Source organism: Synchiropus splendidus, chromosome 7, assembly GCF_027744825.2.
Source record: "Synchiropus splendidus isolate RoL2022-P1 chromosome 7, RoL_Sspl_1.0, whole genome shotgun sequence".
Taxonomy (NCBI): Eukaryota; Metazoa; Chordata; class Actinopteri; order Syngnathiformes; family Callionymidae; genus Synchiropus; species Synchiropus splendidus.
The window spans coordinates 10,993,747-11,013,419 of NC_071340.1; the positions used below are offsets into that span (position 1 = coordinate 10,993,747).

The 19,673-nt window shown below is 42.2% G+C and overlaps 3 protein-coding genes across 11 annotated transcripts; 2 read left to right on the forward strand and 1 right to left on the reverse strand.

The window, feature by feature from the left end:
* The first annotated feature begins 168 nt into the window (after nucleotides 1-168).
* On the forward strand, nucleotides 169-3,055 carry prxl2c (peroxiredoxin like 2C). 2 transcript variants are annotated; one of them, XM_053870965.1, is made up of 6 exons: nucleotides 169-388; nucleotides 602-670; nucleotides 756-809; nucleotides 1,395-1,500; nucleotides 1,591-1,725; nucleotides 1,785-3,055. In XM_053870965.1, exons 1-6 carry the CDS (start codon nucleotides 209-211, stop codon nucleotides 1,913-1,915), a joined length of 675 nt encoding a protein of 224 aa, XP_053726940.1. In that variant the 5' UTR covers nucleotides 169-208; the 3' UTR covers nucleotides 1,916-3,055. The 2 variants fall into 2 exon arrangements, with proteins under 2 accessions (XP_053726940.1, XP_053726939.1); XM_053870964.1 differs by having other exon boundaries at nucleotides 1,395-1,725.
* A 636-nt stretch (nucleotides 3,056-3,691) lies between these two features.
* cdc14b (cell division cycle 14B) lies at nucleotides 3,692-16,412 on the forward strand. Of its 7 annotated transcripts, none has more exons than XM_053871265.1 (16): nucleotides 3,692-3,978; nucleotides 4,953-5,043; nucleotides 6,216-6,291; nucleotides 7,174-7,266; nucleotides 7,335-7,411; nucleotides 7,515-7,581; nucleotides 7,659-7,809; nucleotides 9,039-9,269; nucleotides 9,347-9,485; nucleotides 9,553-9,718; nucleotides 9,800-9,894; nucleotides 13,320-13,367; nucleotides 13,504-13,629; nucleotides 14,027-14,174; nucleotides 15,721-15,786; nucleotides 15,891-16,412. In XM_053871265.1, exons 1-15 carry the CDS (start codon nucleotides 3,870-3,872, stop codon nucleotides 15,742-15,744), a joined length of 1,641 nt encoding a protein of 546 aa, XP_053727240.1. In that variant the 5' UTR covers nucleotides 3,692-3,869; the 3' UTR covers nucleotides 15,745-15,786; nucleotides 15,891-16,412. The 7 variants fall into 7 exon arrangements, with proteins under 7 accessions (XP_053727240.1, XP_053727241.1, XP_053727243.1 ...); XM_053871267.1 differs by lacking the exon at nucleotides 3,692-3,978 and adding an exon at nucleotides 4,535-4,822 and having other exon boundaries at nucleotides 15,891-16,411; XM_053871266.1 differs by lacking the exon at nucleotides 15,721-15,786 and having other exon boundaries at nucleotides 15,891-16,411.
* Nucleotides 16,413-16,478: 66 nt separating this feature from the next.
* On the reverse strand, nucleotides 16,479-18,983 carry LOC128762774 (intracellular hyaluronan-binding protein 4-like). Of its 2 annotated transcripts, none has more exons than XM_053871273.1 (8): nucleotides 18,532-18,983; nucleotides 18,127-18,262; nucleotides 17,923-18,060; nucleotides 17,791-17,862; nucleotides 17,633-17,713; nucleotides 17,379-17,553; nucleotides 16,714-16,902; nucleotides 16,479-16,621 (listed from the first exon to the last, which is right to left on the reverse strand). In XM_053871273.1, the coding sequence occupies exons 1-8, from the start codon at nucleotides 18,761-18,763 to the stop codon at nucleotides 16,556-16,558; spliced, it is 1,089 nt and encodes a 362-aa protein (XP_053727248.1). In that variant the 5' UTR covers nucleotides 18,764-18,983; the 3' UTR covers nucleotides 16,479-16,555. The 2 variants fall into 2 exon arrangements, 1 of the variants encoding a protein (XP_053727248.1); XR_008415581.1 differs by lacking the exon at nucleotides 16,479-16,621 and adding an exon at nucleotides 17,041-17,254 and having other exon boundaries at nucleotides 16,761-16,902.
* Nucleotides 18,984-19,673: the final 690 nt, after the last annotated feature.

Consider the following 19,673-nt stretch of genomic DNA (forward strand, 5'->3'; position numbering starts at 1 on the left):
ACTTTACATTCATCTTGCTTGAATGTCACTTTTCATCAAACTCGTTAAAAAAATGTGATGTACATGAGTGCCTCGAACAGTTCTGTACATAAAAATGCTCGGGAGTACCCTGAGGCTCCCGTGGGCGCGCTCCGTCCGCAGCTGCACACCCGGGCGTGGCCTCGGTCCCCTCGCAAATCTCCCGAAATAGCCTGTAGTGTGCAAGAAAATGGCTGAAGCTCAGGCTCCCATAACTCGACAGATCTTCAAAGACAGTCGGGAATTTGGAGCACGCGTCGATGTTTCTCTCCAGGATGTCGACGATTGTTTCATTTACGACCGTCATGGAACCTCGGTGGCTTTCAAGAAATTGTACGAAAACCGGAAATCAATCATAATATTTTTACGGGTAGGAGGAAACTACGAGATTTTGATTTTAAATGATACTTCCTTTTGATATTGTCGACTTTGTGCATGACTTTGAACTCATCACCGTCGTCAACATATTGTAACTTATAGAACTGTTTAAACATATGAATGAAATATGCAGAGACGTTTGCCGAGGGTTGTTGAGTTTTTAGTGATTGTTTTATGAATGTATTTTAACTGTTTATGTCCACAGAGCTTCTTGTGCTATACCTGTAAAGAATATGTAGACGATCTAAGCAAAATACCAAGAGATGTTTTGGAGGTAAAATCTCATTTTTTTGTGATTATATGTTTCCTAAGAACTCACATGTTCAGTGTAAAATTTAATATCAATTTCAATTCAACAGGAAGCTGGTGTCACGCTTGTGTTGATCGGACAGTCTGCTTATCATCATATAGAGGCAAGCTTACTCAATATTATATCTTACTTTAGGAGAATATGTGCAGTATTTCATGATGTCTCGCCTGGCGGATCAACGATTTTGTCACCATTCCTGTCACTTAGCAGACCCTCTTATTGAAAGGGACCCCCAATAGAAAACGTACTAAGATTCAAACCCTGTCACATCCTTACCACCCACCCACCCCTTGGTTGCTATTTTTCCGAAATTCAGCTGTGGTCATGCTTATGCAACACATTTCACTGTGTACGTGTTTTTGGTTTAGTTTAAAAAATAGTGAACAAAGGAAAAAATACATCATTGATGATTTTTATAGTGATGACGGCGGCAATATTTCTGTTTTCTTTCTCTATTGATCTTGATGCATGAGCTTATCACCTGGTCTTTAGATTAGTCCAAAACTTGGATGCTGTGAATGAGGACTTTTAGAGGATAGATGTGACAAGGAAGGATACACAATACAGGTTGGCTGGACTTGCTGCGGCAACCTATCACAGGAAATTCCAGAGGAATTTTATGAACAGCGATGATTATGTCTTTGGTGGGTTTATCATTTCAATCATCTGGTCTCTATATTGCTTCCAGCCTTTTTCCTCCCTAACAGGATGTCCTTACGAAATATTTGTTGATCCTGAAAGGTGCATTTATCGAAAACTTGGGATGAAAACAGAGGAGGAATTTACCATGTCAGGTACAATGTTGAATGAATTCACACCCTCCTCCAATATTGCTCCAAAGCATCATCATGCAGTGAACATCGTGTTGTTGCATGTTTGGCCAGCCCACACAAGCCCTCATGTGAAGTCTGGCATCTTCCTGGGCCAGATGAAGAGCATATGGCGAGCCATGACTAGTCCTGCCTTTGACTTCCAGGGTGATCTGCATCAGCAGGGTGGAGCCATCATTGCAGGGCCAGGTGAAACTCATTTCTCTTCTTCATCAACTCCAACCTGTGACCGCTTGTCTCTTGTGCAGGATCGAAGGTCCATTTTTGTCACATCAGCATGAACCGGCTCGACCACATGCCTATTGACTGGCTCCTACAGCTCGCCGGGGTCCATGAGACTGTGGACTTTAGTGGCAGACCAAAGATCATCCATGTCTAGTGAGGTTGCAGACTGAAAGTGGGTCACTGGGTTTGTGCTTTGCCTCATAGTACCTTTCCATCAACACATAAGCACTGTAACACACAATGTACTTCTGCTGTCGGGTCAAACTACCCCTCGGTCTTTGAACCTTACTTGCTGCTTCACTAAGGACAGGATTGGCGAGGAGTTACTTTTTCCTATCAAGAGCAATTAGCCTCAAATTGCCATAAATACATTAGCGTTTCTCTCCTGCACTGCAAGTATGTATGGCAGCATTCATTCAAAACTGTAAATTACATAGGATATCACAAGGACATTAGGATTTTAATAAAAAAGGCAGTAAACTAAATGTTTTCTTCACTTTATTCAGCGGAATAAAAGAAATGCATTAAGTGATTTCATTTTACAAAGGGTTATTTTATTTTATTTTATTTTTTTACAAGATTTTAGGTTTCAGTGAATTTTCAAAATATAAAACTATTTCTTGCAGATGGACCAAAGACTTAAAATCTAGTTGCATGTGCTGATGATTGGTGTAACAGCTGCTGGTAGCCAGAGCTGTAATTTCCAAAGACAGTCCCAATGTTTCAAATAATTGCTGTTCTTCACTCCCACAATTAATGTTCATAAAGAGGCCCTGAAAATCTAATTACAAATCCTGATGTGTATGTCTTGGAGATGCTTTTAAAGGGAGTTAAATTGTATGTGTGAAGGACTGTGAAGGGATTTAAACGTTGCCATCATCACATTGTTTTCAGGACTTTATGTCATACCAACATGATTCAAGGAAGAGAGGTGCAAGACACATCAACATGAGCAGAAAAATATCTGCTCTGATTTTCTCTTCATAATGAATGTTGACAAAAAGTTTATACCATAAGATAATAATTTAATTACTTTACAAGCTGTCAAATGTCATTTTACATCAGAATGTTCACTGGTATTGATAACTCTAACTGTAACCATTTATGTAGAAATCAATGTCTCCTTAAAGATATATTTACCTGCTTATATGTTCACAAATAAGAATTTGGTTCTGTTATTTATTTTTAAAAGCAGCACTGTTCACTTGTTTATTATTTATTATTTGCATTTGCTCGTAACATATAAGTCTACGTGTACATGTCGCCTTTTTTTTCCAAAATAAACAGAAGACAAAAAATATTTGATTGTTGTATGTATTTCATGTAGAGATGCACCAGTACCATTTTTTTCTAGTACGAGTAGTGTACAAGTACTTGCATAAAGTTACTTGTGCTTTTTTATTTTTCCATATATATCATTATTTGAACAACATTCATCAGTATGTTTCTCTTGTACATGGGTGAAAGCCACAAGTTTCCCAGCAGTACAAACACAGATTTTACTTTTTTTTTTTTAAATAGATTTTTTATATATTTTTTTCCAGAAATGGGAAATGGACACTGTACTGTATATATTTTGCAGTGTCCAGTTTCCATTTTAGATTCACCATTGATAGGTACTGACCATGGCACAACTGTTGGTGGTCATCATGTTATGGCTATGCAGTGTATATAAGGATGGCACACTAATGGAAGATGGCTACTTTGCCTGTTCATTCTGACATGTTAGCAAATATTTACAAATATCAAATTTGTTAACTGATAGCTTGTGCATTTACTTCAATATTTTATAATATTTTTTATTTTTTTTTCTGAAATCATAACAAAACCATGCAGTGATTAAATAGTAGGCTGGGCACTGGACATCTCATCCTGATACGTCACATGAAGGGGATCCGAACCTGCCCCTGCTCGGAGACGTCACCAGCCCCAGTGGAGCTGGGCCAGGCAACTGTTTCTCGTCTGACACATACACACATTTAAAGACACTTGCCATCCGCTGCAGGAGCCATAAGGACATGCAGACCTAAAAGCAACCCAGGACGAACAGAAGGAGCGGGAGCGTTGCGGCTGCTCGGGAATGTCCGAGGTGCCACCCTGAGCGGAGAATGAAGCGCAAGAGCGAGAGGAGACGAGCAGAGTCGAGGAAAAAGCGTTCTGCAGCTCAGCAAAGCCCGGGGGCGGAGCTTAGCTCGGATATTTACATTGAGATTTCAGGTAAAAGGGCCGTGCCTTCTAGTCGTTTCCGCTAGTACGTATGCAAACGTAAACAACGCGCTGCGGATACAGTCTCAAGTAACAAGTTCATCCGAAATCTCCATTTATGTTCGCATTATTTTTATTGCGACATCTTATGACCATTTAACGCCATTACACTTAATACGTGGTTTGTCAACATGATCCATGTGCATCTAAACATCCTGTTAAATGTTGTAACTTTGTTGTGCATCGTGAATAGATTATGTAAACGAGAGGCGTAAGACAGAAGCGGCTGTGATTTCGCTTTCAAAGCCTTTACATTGGGACATGAAGTCAGTAAGAAGGCGGGTCGAACACGTGAAATGGGGAGACATGATTGGATAGTGGTTCGTCCTAGCAACTGCTTGGCAACGGTCCGGCAGCCTATCACGCGTGCCATGTTGAGAACTTTAAACTGAAAGAGGTGCGGCTTGCTCTGTTCGACAGCATTTTGGTCCAATAGAAGACGACCGTCACAGTCTTGCGTCCAATGGCATTTGAAGACACCGCCTCTATTGCCCAAGGGGAGGGGCCATTTTTAGCAGAGTGCGCACTTGCACACGGACCCTCCTTCTCTTTTCCGCTGATAACTTTCTTCTCTTTGATACCAAAGTCAAGCTCGAAAGGACTTACTTGTACGCGTCTAGTCTTCAAAAACCTCGCCGCAAGCGCACTCTTTTGTAGACATCTTTATGTTGCAGTCGTTTTCGTCTAGTATGCGCAAGTTCTTGTGAGGAAATTTAGGTTCGTCCGTTTCTCTGCAAAACACTCGGCAAGATGACCGCAGACGATGTTGCATCAAAATGTGTCGAGTTCATCAAAGGTAGGTCGGCGTGATTCGAATACGATCGTTGCATCGATAATTCGCTGAACTCGGACGATGTAGTTGTATATTTATGTAACAACATTATGGTTATGCATATTTATCCCCCCCTCCCGCCTCCTCTTTCCAGATCAACTCTATTTCGCCATACTCAGGCAACGGACCAAGACCACAGCCGAGCGACACTGTTTCTGCATAGATGAAGAGCTGGCGTATGAAAAGTAAACTTTTGATTTTTTTTATGAACTATTTTGATGTTTACTATTGCTAGAGTATGTTTGCCATCCCACTGTTCATCAGTCCATGACATCATAATGTGGATTTGCAGCCAAACTTGATGATTTTTTTAATAGCTTTTTTATTCGTCACACATTCATGTTTGTTTTAACAAGGTAAAAAAAAACGAAAACAATCATGTTCATGCGAGATGTACTGTAAGAAATCAGTGATGACTGAATGTATGCAGAGGTGATGGAGTGTTGTTTTAGTCTCACTGTATATTATAGAATTAATGTGACCTTGGATTTAGTTTTTGAAAGCATTGTCCCTGCATGGGTGTGGCCTATCATTCGAATGTGGCGCTTATGGGTTTGGCCTCTCTTTTGAGAGTTTAATGTATAATAAATATGGGGACATTGCAGAGCAGGTTTCTTAAATGAAAATTAGACAAAGATTGGGAGGCGAGGTGATTTGGACATGTAATGTAGAGGAGACATGAGGGACATGTTGGAGGAAGAATGTTATCAGGTAAAGTAGTGAAAGACAGCCAATAAGGTTTATGAATGTGGCAAATGAGTACACAGGTGTGTGGCAACCCTGGGCAGGAAATTTCACAAGACAAAGATGATTTGTAGTTAATGTTAACTCCAAGGTGATCTGCATGCATAGTGGGTTTCGTTCTAGTTCAAATTAAGGTGCAGTTCTTGGAGCACGCAGGGAAGGTGAATGGATTTAAGAAATTAGTTCTGGACAGCCTTTAGGTCAAATGCACCAACTGGATTTTCTGCACAACTATTTAAAGGCCACTTTATTATTTGCAGGATGATTTAACCTGCAGCTGCTTGGACATGTGCCCAAATCAATATTTATAACAAACAATACGTGGGCCCTTCTTTGTAATGTTGAAGGAATAATTTTAACCACTATAGTTCTGGTGAATGCCAAAATAGCTTTCCCCTATTGTCAGGGGAGTGTTGTCAGAAACAGCTGCACACAAGGTAGCACAAAAAAACCTTTTCCGACTTGTTTGATCCTTGCTGTTATCAAGCAGTTCCAAATATAGGCTGTATACTTTCACTGTGAGGCTGCAGATTCAACCTAGTCAGTAAACAGTTGCTGGATGTATGAATAACTTTTATCTCATCTCTCTCACCCCGTCTGCCCTGGCTCTCAGCTTCTATGCGGACTTTGGCCCCCTGAACCTGGCTATGTTTTATCGCTTCTGTTGCAAGCTGACAAAGAAGCTCAAGGTAAAGTAAACCCTGCTCTGAATTGCACTATCCCAACAAAGCCGTTAGACCACGGTGTGCTCTATATACTGTAATTGCAGGCTGTACACATGATAAATTGAATAAATTGCACATGTATTCCCGGGTGCTCCCTGGCACTTCAGCAGTATAGGGGCCCCTCTGTGAAATGTTCTCAGCAGTTTTTGTTCTCCTGAAGCGCTCCTTCATGTCTGTTGAGCATGACTCCTTTAAAGAAGAAGAAACATAAGAAACCCTCTCAAACTCCAACACATCTCTGCCATCATCAACACGGAGCCAGGACTAGTATTTATTTTAGTCCAGCCACGGCTCATTGAAGTGCTATATTTTTCATGTGTAATCCCTGGGAAGGAATCTAAATCTGACAGTTAAGGGTGAAACAAGCAAGCAGTCACAATCACCATGATTGACAGGTCTCAGTCAAACTCTGCAATGCTGTTTTTGTGTTTAATGTGAAAACTCTGCCAACCATACAGTCCTACAGATCATCTGTGGTAGACTGGTTTGGATATTCATTTGCACTGACTCCAAATTTGGTCATAGTCTTAGGCCCTGGAATTTCACACGCCCCATACAACCATGTTATTCTAACTGTTCTGCCGACATCATTTCTTAGCTGAAAATTTAAATGAATCAATGACACAAAAATCATTGGTATTCAATGAGCTCACCACCCCTCATACTGTGTGATATATATATATATATATATATATATATATATATATATATATATATATATATATATATATATATAGACCTCATGCAAATACTCACATCTGCAGTGTTTCAAGTCACAAACCTGATTATATTTTGACTATGGCAGGAAACCGCACTGTATTTGAACTCACTCTTTTTTTTCTGCAGTCGTTCACCATTTCAAGAAAGAAGATCATATTTTATACCTGTGGAGATCAGAAGAAACAAGCCAATGCTGCCTATCTAATAGGATCCTATGCAGTAAGTTTAAAAACAGAATGTGTTGAATCCAGAGTGGCCTCTGATAAAGACTGATATGTCATTTATAGGTGATGCACCTTAACATGACACCAGAGGAGGCCTATAATCTTCTGGTTTCAAAGAACACCACTTATCTTCCATTCCGGTGGGTAGTTATGTTTAGAAATTGTTGGCTGACATGTGGAACCACATTTTTTAGAGCTTGGTTTCCATTTAATACATTTAATACCATGATCTTTTTCATACAGAGATGCTTCCTTTGGGACTTGCACGTACAATCTAAGCATCCTCGATTGCCTTCGAGCTGTTCACAAGGTATGTCGATCTAAAATCTTCCTCTCTACTTCCTTGCCCAGTCGTACTTTGAATGCAATTCCTTTTCTGTCCACCAGGGTCTGCAGTTTGGCTGGCTCAACTTCTCCAACTTTGACGTGGAGGAGTACGAGCACTACGAAAGAGCAGAAAATGGGGATTTCAACTGGATTATTCCAGGGAAGTTCCTGGCATTCAGCGGTCCTCATCCCAAAAGCAAAATAGAAAATGGTTTGTAGAATTTACAATTTCTAAATTGTTTTCACTCAGACTGCTGTCTACATAAGAGGCCTGATTACTGGAGAAATACGAATGTAAATAATACAATAGAGACAGATAGAACACGGTAACATGACGGTCCAGACAACCCATTTGTTGTTTTAGCTGGGCTGAAATAGGACTTAAATGGGGATGCAACAGCTTTGTCCCTTTGCCCAACTATTGGAGAGAAATTAGAATTTCTCTTTAGTCTGTGCTACTTGGATAATACAGTCAATAGCTCAATTAAGGCTGCATGTAGTGCATCAGCACAGGTACAAACCTCCCACGGAAGATTCACGAAAAAATCATTAAGTCATCTCCTGAGGAAGAAATGAAGATGAGCAAATAATATATACAATGGCAAAGTCTTGCATGTGTTTATGTCACTCGACCTGCGCTGGTCTTTGTCGATGTCTGTGGTGATGATGTCAACTTTGCTGCAGCCTTTTGTTGTTAGTTCTCACAAAATAAGAAGACATGATCTATTGATTTGAGGAGATGGCATTAACGTCACCGTGACAGTTGGTCACAGTAGTGTCCGCTTTCATGTTGTTTGTCCCGATTCTACACCTTGCTCGTTTCCCACATCGACTCGCTTGTATTCGTGTTCCTTCAGTGATGGTGCAGACGTCCAAGATGCAGTGTGGCATGACGTCATCTTTACATTGTCTACTCTAAAAAACCTTTCTCACTGACTGATGTTTAGGGATATTAATTGCTGTTTAAAAGGTTGATGAACCGGTGCCACTGTATGCTAATTTGTTTCCCCACAAAAGCAAAGTCATTGAACGCATTATGCGGTTCATAGTCTTAAAACAACAGCTCTTCAAAACTTTCATGTCTACTTTGTAGTTGACATGTCGTCTTTATGTTCAGTTTAATGGATAAGTAGACCATATGTGTTTTAAGGGTGAGGATTGAGAAGAATCTCATGATGCATAACACGCTATCATACAATTGTGATCTGTTGCGATAGTCTAACATAAATTTTGTGATGTTTATCACTTAAACTACTGTGACATTTAAATAAGCTTGCGAAGAAATTCTTGTTTTCCCTCTTAAGTGCATAGTGAAATAATTGTTCACGCAGCTCTCATTAAAAAGAGTTTTTTTTAGCTGACAGCTAAAGCATTTTGCAGTCAAAAATAATCTGTTTCTCCTCACAAAAATGTCTTTGTGATGATCTTTCCCAAATTCAGGGTACCCACTGCATGCTCCGGAGGCATACATCCCTTATTTTAGGAAACACAACATCACCAGTATCATCCGTCTCAACAAGAAGATGTATGACGCCAGGCGATTCACTGACTCTGGCTTTGAACACCATGACCTGTTTTTCGTTGATGGGAGCACGCCAAACGACAGCATCGTCAAAAAGTTCCTAAATATCTGTGAAAATGCAGATGGCGCCATCGCAGTTCACTGCAAAGGTACAACAAAAGCATACGTACATGATCTTCTTGTTTGTTCGATTCAAGGTTCTTATTTAAAATGATCCTTTTGTCAGCTGGTTTGGGCCGAACTGGCACCCTGATTGGATGTTACATGATGAAGCACTACCGCCTGTCGGCTGCCGAGGTCATTGCTTGGATACGTATCTGCCGACCGGGGTCCATCATTGGACCTCAACAGAACTTTGTGGAAGAGTATGTAGCTCAACAAACACTTGTTTTACTTGCGGTCCTGAATACTCACAGAATGTTGTGATGACAGGAAGCAGAACGGCCTGTGGGCTGAAGGAGATATCTTCCGCAAGAAGATGCTGAAAGAACGGGATCATGGTAAAGTGGCTGTCACCAGAATCTTGTCTGGAGTGGACGACATCACCATCAACGGTAGAAACAAGAACACTGTTTGCAGCCCGGAAGAAATAGAACTGGTATGTTTGACGTTGTTTGGTTCAAGTCGCCTTGCCAAGCATGTTGTGTTTCTTCACAAGTGTTTACTGGATATTTCTCAGTACAACGACGAAGAGGAGCGAAATGGCTTGACGCAGGGGGATGAACTTCGAGCGTTGAAGAGCAAGAGGCAATCCAGGTGTTCCGGCTCTCTTTCGTAAGTACTGTGACTGTTCTCAGCTGGGCATTTGAGTACTGGATAATGGGTCCGTTAGATGTTTGCAAGCCCAAAATAAAGGCACATGATATGTCAGGAAAAGAGTAGAACCTTTCTCTTGGTGTCTACGCCCATGTGTTGGAACCTTTCCACACTGCGGTTAAATGTGACAATTTAGATACTTGTAAGAAGATTTATCAAGTGGCATGTTAAAAATGTAGAATGACATTTTTTGTTATTTGAAAAAATTTTTATTGAATAATTGAAATGTTTTTTCCTGATCACTGGAATGAATTGCTGTGAAGAGCGGCAAGATATCTGTTTGATTGTGATGGCTGTTTAAGTGTCACTGTTAAGTTCGATCAACACTTAAGTATTCAAGTGGCGTTTATGGGCAGAAATGTTGCTGCAACATTGAAGAAGAGTAGAGATTGAAGTATCGTATTAATTTAAAAAGTAATGATTGAACACAAACAGATCTTCAAAGTGGGCTATTATTTGTATTCACAGTTGTTCTTGTCTCGACATTACCGCATTATTTCTTACCAGAGATGATACACTGAAGTCAACTTAAGGATGCGTTTTGCCAAACGAACGACAGGGCTCTGACTTTTGGTGTTCCATGTCAGACAGGTGTTAGTGTTCTGCAGCTGCCTCATGCCTGCCATGTTGCCCTTGTGTTGCCTGCCATTGAAAAGATAGCTGAGAGAGAGAGTGTCAGGGAGAGGACAGGGGAAGAGAGAAAGAAAGAGAGGTGATATGAGTTTCTGTGTGATGCAGGTAAGTGCCACTTCCTGTTCTAGCTGCCCTCTTCCTGTAGAATTGGTTGCTACGCCAGGATATGGAATTGCACTTCATGGAAACCTCTCATCTCTGGCTTTGATATCGAAGCTTATCTGAGATATCCCCTGAATCGCTGCGGCTGCTGCGGTCTTACAAGATTCAGATTATCTGAATTATTACACCGCTGCTTGGCTTTGACTGCTGCTCCAATACTGTTAGTTAGTTAGACTGGTGTTGGGTATCTGGTGGCCTTTTTTGGCTTCTTGAATGTTTGTTTTTAAGTGACAGCTCCTAGATCTATACTGTGCTAGCAAAGATGCTATCTATACTGTGCTAGTGAAGATGCTTGTTGTACTCCATTTTTCTGAGGCTGATTTAGCATTAGTAGCTATTTCTGGTTGCAAATTTACTGTGGATGATTGAAGTAAGAGTGCTGCAAGTGCTTTTCAGGTGGGCCATTAACTATATGAATTTAAAGCATATATAGATATTATATTGGCTCTGACGTTGGCCCGATGCCTTTAGTTTCACAGTTTTATTTTTAACAATAAGCCTTATTCACCTTAGACGTTGTAGACCTATTTTAGATGTAATAAAAGGCACGCCGCACGCATTCTATAAAAACAGTAGTACAATACTGTCATTTACTATTATTCTTCCTACGAGGCCACATTAGAAACTTTCAAGCCAAACGGCAGAAGGAGTGAAGAAAGACAGTATTGAATGTAACTTGAGTTTTGTTTCTGAAATGTTAGCGTAAACAGGAAAAGGTGTGACTAAAATTACATGATAAAATGTTTATTTTTTGTTTTGTTTACTTTTTTCATTCTATATACATTTTGTTTTGTTTGGAAGCTTCTTAATATAGATTGTAATATTGGAAGATCTTGGCAACAGAACTTTGGATTATGCATGCACATTTGCGTAAGTATTTTTTTTTCAGTACCTTTTATTTATTTTAGCCGACAAGAAATACTGTTGAATGAGCATTACTCAAAAACTGAATTCAACATTTTGACGGAAGGAAAAAGGAAAAGTGACAAACAGTGAGAGGAAAAGAAAGAGCTATGCAAAAGCTGTTGAGTTACATTTAGAATTCAAATGGTAATTAATGATGGGGGCATTTTGTCATGGCTGCATTTGACCCCCGGCCGGACTTTACCCATGTCTGACTTAAACTAAGACTGAGGTCAGACACAACTGACACCTTCGTAATTAAGTGCAAAATGCATCTCCCCCCAAACACATGAATGACCTTGTGCTTTCTGAACTCCACCATGTGCTTCAATGCTGCTACTGCAGTCTCACTGCAGTGAGTGAGTGTATTTTTGGATGAGTGTTCAGCGCTGTATTCTTGCACCAAGGCTGTGCAGCGTCACACACACCATTATGGTATTCGGCTTGTGTAGTCTGTTGGCTTAAATTTCTCCTTCTCTGACCAACTTTACACAACACCACTGGGTGTTACAGTGACATAAACAATATTGTGCTTGTGCTATATTGTGTCGCCCCAGTTCAGTGGTTTGTGATATTGTTGCGCACATGATGGGCCCTACCTCAACCCTTAACCTCTGGCTTCGCTGTTTTGAACAGAAAATACTTCAGTGCATGTTTGATGGCTTTAATGTTAAAACTCTTGCCTGTCGCCATGCATGAAACCTTGATGCGCATGCATGGATGCGTGTCTATGTTCCACTCTGTGCACTGTGTGCAGTCGATGTCGGGTCAGTTTCTCTCTCAATGTTTTTCCAATTGCTGTGACTGGATCAGTTTTGGCCGTTTTCTCATTGATTAAATAATGCTCCTGCTATGACCAAGGTTTGAGATTATAGCACAAAGGTAATCACCTTTTTTGGCCACCGTTGTTTGTGATGTTGAAGGTTAGGTGTGGTGCCAATTAAAGTCCTTATTTCTTCCAGATAGTGGGTCAAACTAGTCCATCTTCTCCTATGATCAAACTTGCATAATCACCTTGCTGACTACATTTCTAAATCCCTTTTTGCTCTCATGCCCACTCCGTTTGGGGAACACTGGATAATCTGTTTGCAACACAACACAAACGTCAACACGGTTCTTGATCCAGTTCCAGTGGAAAAGCATCAGGCTTTGTGTCTGGCGCTAGCGTCTCATGTCCTTTTATTTTCCCTCCGTTGTTCTGTTTGCTCTTGTTGTTGGATTTGTCCTCCTTTCAGATGGCTGGTAGCCATGCTGCTCTCCTCCCTGTCTAGCCTTGCCCTGTGGTGGATTGTGTTTGGCTTCCCTTCTTCCATCCTGCATTACTGTATAGACGGGTTAGGATTTCAGTGAGTTCTGCTGTCCACCCGCCCCACAAAAACACCCGCACTTCCCCTCCTCTGGAGCTCCCATGTGAGCATTCTGTAAGTGAGCCCCATCTTTTTTTCTTCAACAAACCACATGTGCACACCTCGGATCATAACTTTCATCCATTTTTCAGTTATTTGGTTGTCTACCAAACATATCCCCGCGAGTTTTTGTCCCCACCTAGCGGCCTCGTTTGGTACAGCTTTCCCTAATCTCGCCTGGATTGACTGTTTGAATTCCATCTTCACCACTTTCCTCAACCACCTTCATGTTCTATTCAGATGCTCATAATCATCATCTCCCTTTTCTCTGTTTTACAGACAAGAAGAGAACAAGATTCACACGAGGTCATCGTCTCAGTCGCCCAAGTATGACACCACTCACCATGCTGAAATCATAAATAGATCGCACCTGTCAAAGAAATGCACTTTGTGTTTTCAAAATCACCACTGGTCAGTCGAAGAAAAAACATCATCATGACATGTTTGGTCTTTCTGTCTGCAGCAGGGTGGTTCTGCAGGCCAGCAGTCAGACTTGTAAGGCCAGCATGAACACGCTGGCTCTGTCTGACCACGCAGATGGCAGGAAGAGGACCAGAACCTCGATGCCGACAAATGGAGTCTCCGGAAGGTATGTGAGCATCTGACTGTGGCCGTGTTATTCACATACATTGTGCTTTAATATTAACAGAGACCGAAGGTACCGCTGTTACCCATTGTATTTCCATAGATAAGAGCTTTAAGGGCTTAAATTAAATGTACAAATATTTTTTTTTTCAGATGCCACATAAGTATGTGCTGCATGCTGTCCCAAATAGCAGTAATGAGTTAGTTTGCAGTTTAACTTTTACTATCTTTCAAAGCCAGTCTTCTTAGTCTTTTACTGGTGTAAAAGCTGGATTTCATCGAGCTGGACTTGAAAACATGTCACAGTCAGCGGAAGCTCCAGTGAGAGTGTCCATGTTGGTGACCTTGTAGTGGGGTTGGGCAGTGTTGGTGTAAAGTAACAGCCTCCTTCTCTCTGCTAGCTCCCTGCGTGGCACCAGGCTGGTCAGGTCTCTAGGAAACTTGAATGTAGTGGCTGGCGACAGAGACCCCAAGGGTTGTGACCCGGTCAACACATGCGCTCTCATCAACTTAAATATGGCAGCCCAGGCAAGATCCCTGAGAGCCACAGTGAGACTTTTATTCAGAAAGCTCTTTTCTCTCTGCTCCGAGGAGAAAACTCTTAATTCAGCTTGAGTCTGTTTAAAAAAATCAATGTTTGTCAAGCTGTCTCTGCACTTTCTGCTCTTTAACAGTCTTAAAACTCTCTTGTTTTCCATTCTGGCTAACATGGAGTCTGTCATATAAAGGCACAGAATTTAGGAAGTTCTAACTTTTAATACATTATTGAATGCTGGAAATGCAGGCTCACAAGTTTTTAAGTTAATTTTGGGTAGTTCTACACAAGAGCACTGGAAAATAAGTAAAAATTCTCTGGATAACATTTTATTAAATCAGATATAATAGTGGTATATTTTACCTACTTTCTCATCTCAATCTAAAGTAAGTATATCTTGCAGGAAAAATGTCCCACATGCAGCTTTTTTCTCTCAACTCAAGACATGTTGACAGGTTACAGATTTATTTAGCTTCCGTTATTCATGATGCTAGTATCTAAATGATGCATTAGAATTGAGGTACAGCTGCAGGTTTGAGCTTGGCAACATCATAAGTTTAGTATGAGTAAAACAGTTTTAAAAAACCTCTCTGAGAAAAGTATTTCAAATGGCATGTACAGGCAAAAATATATACAGCTTGTAAGGTGACAATGTGAGTAGGATTGTAAAATATTCACGCTATTTTGAGCACAGATGAGTTGGCCTCAGAACAGGATTCAGAGATCAGCTTCAAGGGCCACAACTCCACTAACTTGACTTGAAAGCTTTCTTGGCATGTGTCAGCACTCTGCTGTGTTTCTGCCTGTGAGCCGTTACCACCCGAATGCCCAGTCCACATCATCCTACACATAGAATGAATGTCGTCAGACACAGGAGGACACCTATGTAGGTTATCAGTCGTTTATCACTAGGAGACTTTAAGAATAAGATTGGATTGATAAATTGCAATTGATAGACTACAAACACACATATTTAATCCACACAGTAACAGATCAAACTTATCAAATGGGCACCAATTCCAGGTGCAATGCATTATAGTGATGTCTAGTGACAGGTAGATGAGGTTTCATGACACAGTGTGCGGATTTTCAGAGGCCACCAGATGGCACTGTCTGCTGTGAAATGTTTGGACTTGAACAGCTAAGACAATGAAACCTCACCTCATCATATCTAAACCGAGATCTGAAAATTAGTACAACCGCGTACTGTCAGTACCTACCATTAGTAATATCATCACCAAAACATCTGTGATGGAGACTAAATGAGATTGTGTTGATGGACAGAAAATTTAAGTTAAAAATAAAACTTAACTTAAAGCTACACACACGTTTTGTGGGCAGCTGTTTAGCAAGCATGACTCAGGAAAGGTTGGTATGATGTACACATATCTTAGTAGTAGATCATTGGTACTTGTTTCAACCGTGGCTTCCAAGTTCAGGTAGGATATGTTATCGTAGCTGAAGCTGCATTAGTGTACAAAATAAGCGTTCTAACCGCACAGGTGGACTGGGCACTTCCCCTTCTAATCTGACGTTTCAATCTCTCCTGACACTCTTTAGACGCACAGTCTCCAGAGGACGTAAAGCTCGCAGCACTTTGCAATCAATGCGGTTTTCCAAGCTCTGGTATCTATCCTCTCCTTACATTCTCTCACTTCATAGTTGAGCAGCAGTTGTGCGTCTGATACTGCTGCATGTTCAGCCAACTAACTGTGTATTTTCCTCAACAGTCACTCCATACCCAAAGCTAGAGCTCCTCTGCTTCGTTGAGCCGCTGGACCTGGAGGATCTTCATGTGTTCTTTAATACAACAAAAGAAAGTATTGAGTGTTTTTTTTTTAATCCAGGAGGCACTTTGCTTTTTCTACTTTTAAACCTCTTAAATGATAAAACTGTTGCCTGGCTATTCCCAAATATAGTGCATGTGGTAGTAGTTACCATGGGAGCAGTATATGAATGTGTTAAACACTGTGCAGCACATGATCCACTTTTTACTGTTGACTTCTTAATCAGTGACGTGGCAGATGATGAGCATTTTTAACGTTTATATTTCCATTCTTAACATTTATTTTTTAGCTCCTGTGTCTTAAGACTGTAAATATGTCGACATTTCATATACTCTGTATTTTGTTAATATTTTGTACCACATTTTAATCCTGTGAAAAAGGGTCCTAACGGGGCCCGGTGTGATTGGTGATGTGAAATCTGGATTGACTCATAATAAAAATGTAATTACAACTAGATTTGGTGTCATCGAAAGGCTATGTTTACCAGCCACAAGCACTTCAAATCAGAGTAGGAAGAATGCTGCATAGGTAGCATGCAAATATTTATTTCTAGGCGCAACAAGCAGTAGAACAAACATCAGTGAACAGCAGGTGGACAGAGAACGCGGTCATTTGCCTGCAGAGAGAGCAGGAAAGTCCTCTGGGTTATCTGGGTCTGGAGCCAAGTCCAGCATCTGGAAGATTCCACAGTAAAACACGTGGTAGATTGTGTTATTTAGGAACACATTGAGATGGTTTAAGTTGATATACAAAAGGAAAAACATACTTTCTCTTGGACGGCTTTCGGTTTGATTGGGACACCAGTGGAAGCACCCCGTGCTCCCCTGCCACGACCTCCGCGGCCAGGACGCCCGAGACTTCCAAAATTGATGTCCAAGAGTGAAGTAATGTCGTTAACCGAGCGACGGAGGAAGGTACCTTCGTCCTCCAAGTTTTCAAGAGTCTCCTTCAGAATCTGAAGATGGGAAGAACTCACTGAAATTGACTCACTATATCAGTGAATGGTCACGTGACATAGGATGCACAAAAATGACATGCTGAATATACTTTGTGCTCATCATGGCAGCTCTAACTTGTGTCCTATGAAACTTACTTTTCACTTCACACACCTCTTCACTTCACTTGAGTTATGTCCATTGCTGGGGAAGATTGACCCCTGACACTCCTTTCACTACCTTGCCTCTGTTCTCCCCCCTGCCTCTCTCATTGACACACTTATTTTATCTTCACTCTGACTTTCATTCCTCCATCTTAGTCCCAGATCATCATCTGAAAGCATCATGCGCCATCCTCATCTGTCTGATCATCTACGACCAATCATTTAAAAGAAGACTCATACTGAAGGCAAACATTTTCATAATGCAGTACTAATGCTGTTTAAATACTGTTAAAAGTTACAGAACTGTAACTGAAGGAAGATATGTACTCCACCTCCACATGCTTGGACTCGTGAATGACCTTTGCCTTGGATGGAATCTGGTTCTCGGTTTTGCGGATATTGAAGTCGGCCTTCGAGCGGCTGGCCTCCTGCAGGGACTTCCACTCGTCCAGAGACATCTCCACGGCAACCTGGACCACCATCTCCCCCTCCCCGTCCTCTGGAGCACTGATGAACAAAGAAAAGGTACCATTGCAGCTTTTCACTCTTAAATCAAGTTTGCAATGAATAGGGAATAAAAACTCACAGGTTCTGGTTGTCATCTTCAGCTGCAACTTGAGGCTCCTCAGGTTTAGGAGGAGCATCAGTTCCAACATCCATCTCCTCACTCCACAGGTCCAGGGAAGGAAAAGATCCACTTATTTTGAGCAGTTTTGGACACTTGACTAACAGACGTTCACTCACCCTGCAGGATCTTCAACAGAGCCCCAGTTCCAGGCTCCTCTGCCCCCTCTCTTCTCATCAGGGGAGATGCCACTATAACGAAACAAGAATAGATATCATGCAAAAAATCTTTATCGGCGAAGATGAACCTACGTTCCGTTGTGACGATCATATTCTCGTTTTCCTCTCAAGGTATAGTTGTCATTGTTCCGGGCGGTTCCGCCTCGGCCTCCCCTGCGGCCTCTGGACCCACCTCTGCCCCGGAACTCTGGGTCTTGATCATAAGAGGACCTGCATCAGAGGGCAGGGGTTAACAACACAAGATGGACAGGCAGTGAGGTTCTATCAGCATCAGACCTGGAGGCCGAAAACTCCTGCGGCCGCTGCTCTTGGTTGAACCTGCGCTCCCCAAAAGGAGCATTTCTCTTGCCCTTCAGGGGTTCTTCTTTTCGCTCTCCACTCTCCAGCACTGGGCGGACCAGCTGCTTATGGGCTACACAAATGAAGCATTAGGTTGACCACAGACAGAGAAGTTGAGGCCCGCTCCCATTACATCTGGCTTGTCCAGTTCCCAGGCTTCTGAGCTCATGAGGGAACAACGTCCCCTCCGGCCAGCGTTTCCACAGTTTGACGATTCATAAACACCCACAAGGGGATGAGAGTTCGACATGAGAATGATGGAGCTTTTAGGAGCCAAATAAAGCCACACAGCACCTGCTAGTAGCTTGGATGCAGCTAACATGCTGCCGGAGAAATACAAACCTGGGGCCGGTTCCGAAACTCCAGTCGCAAGTGGCACTCGTCTTTCCTTCTGAGATTCCCTCTGACCGAGTTTCTTCGGCTTCACCTTCTTGTCCGCATCTTCCTTCTTCTTCTTCGCCTTCTTCTCCTTCTCCGCTTCCACCACGTTGATCAGGTCAAACGGGTCCGCGTCGTCATCCAGAAGATCCCCGAACCTGTTTGCTATCGCGCATCCGTACGAGTCCGGCAGCATCGTTGTAATGTAGGCGCTGCTAGTGTCGCTTGGGTTTTTTGTTTCGTTGGTGTAACTTGGGAAGAAACCCTTCTCCGGTCAGGACCAAGAGCGGGGAGCAGCGGACGACACGTGAACGCCTCACCAAACATCAGCCAGAGCGCACACCTGCTCCAGCGGGGTTATAATAGTTTGCAGGTGCGGCGTTAGGTGCGCCTCGTCATTAAAGCCCCCTCGCTCTTTTCGATCAGCAAAACGCACATAATGATGACGTGGTGCGAACACATGCAGCTTGTGCATTTCCTGCTGAAGATGAGAACTTTGATGCCCCTGTCTTTGTCCCATTTTTCAGATCACAGATTATGCTAACGGTTAGCAGCCCACGAACAAGCTGTTAAAATGCCAATAATAATGGTGTTTTCATTAGCATTGAACATGAGTCAGCACATGAGTCAGCAAACGGCCTGGAACTGGAGGCCAAAGACGCTTGGACTACACAAATGTTCATATATATATATATGTATATTAGTGGTGGGACTTTGATGAGTTAATCGCGATTAATAATCGTTATTAATGCATTAAAATATTTTAATCACATTAAATCCTCTTTCCTTTCCTTTCCTTCTTCTGCCGCTTATCCGGGGTCGGGTCGCGGAGGCAGCATTCGGAGCAGGGAAGCCCAAACTTCCCGATCAGCACAAACCTCCTCCAGCTCTTCCCGGGGGATCCCGAGGCGTTCCCAGGCCAGACCGGAGACATAATCTCTCCAGCCAGTCCTGGGTCTTCCCCGGGGTCTCCTCCCGGTAGGACATGCCCGGAACACCTCCCCAGGGAGGCGTCCAGGGGGCATCCGGATCAGATGCCCGAGCCACCTCAGCTGGTTCCTCTCGAAGCGGCTCCACCCCGAGCTCCTCCCGGATGACCGAACTCC

Excerpts from the sequence above, each read along its gene's own strand:
- prxl2c (XM_053870964.1), top strand. The coding sequence starts at position 209 with ATGGCTGAAGCTCAGGCTCCCATAACTCGACAGATCTTCAAAGACAGT. Across the intron at positions 671-755 it reads TACCAAGAGATGTTTTGGAG|GAAGCTGGTGTCACGCTTGT; the intron begins GTAAAATCTCAT and ends TCAATTCAACAG. Across the intron at positions 810-1,394 it reads CTGCTTATCATCATATAGAG|CCTTTTTCCTCCCTAACAGG; the intron begins GCAAGCTTACTC and ends TATTGCTTCCAG.
- LOC128762774 (XM_053871273.1), bottom strand. The coding sequence starts at position 18,763 with ATGCTGCCGGACTCGTACGGATGCGCGATAGCAAACAGGTTCGGGGAT. Across the intron at positions 18,061-18,126 it reads CAGGAGTTTTCGGCCTCCAG|GTCCTCTTATGATCAAGACC; the intron begins GTCTGATGCTGA and ends CCTCTGATGCAG. Across the intron at positions 16,903-17,378 it reads ACGAGTCCAAGCATGTGGAG|ATTCTGAAGGAGACTCTTGA; the intron begins GTGGAGTACATA and ends TCCCATCTTCAG.
- cdc14b (XM_053871265.1), top strand. The coding sequence starts at position 3,870 with ATGAAGCGCAAGAGCGAGAGGAGACGAGCAGAGTCGAGGAAAAAGCGT. Across the intron at positions 3,979-4,952 it reads TATTTACATTGAGATTTCAG|ATCAACTCTATTTCGCCATA; the intron begins GTAAAAGGGCCG and ends TCCTCTTTCCAG. Across the intron at positions 13,630-14,026 it reads ACAAATGGAGTCTCCGGAAG|CTCCCTGCGTGGCACCAGGC; the intron begins GTATGTGAGCAT and ends TCTCTCTGCTAG.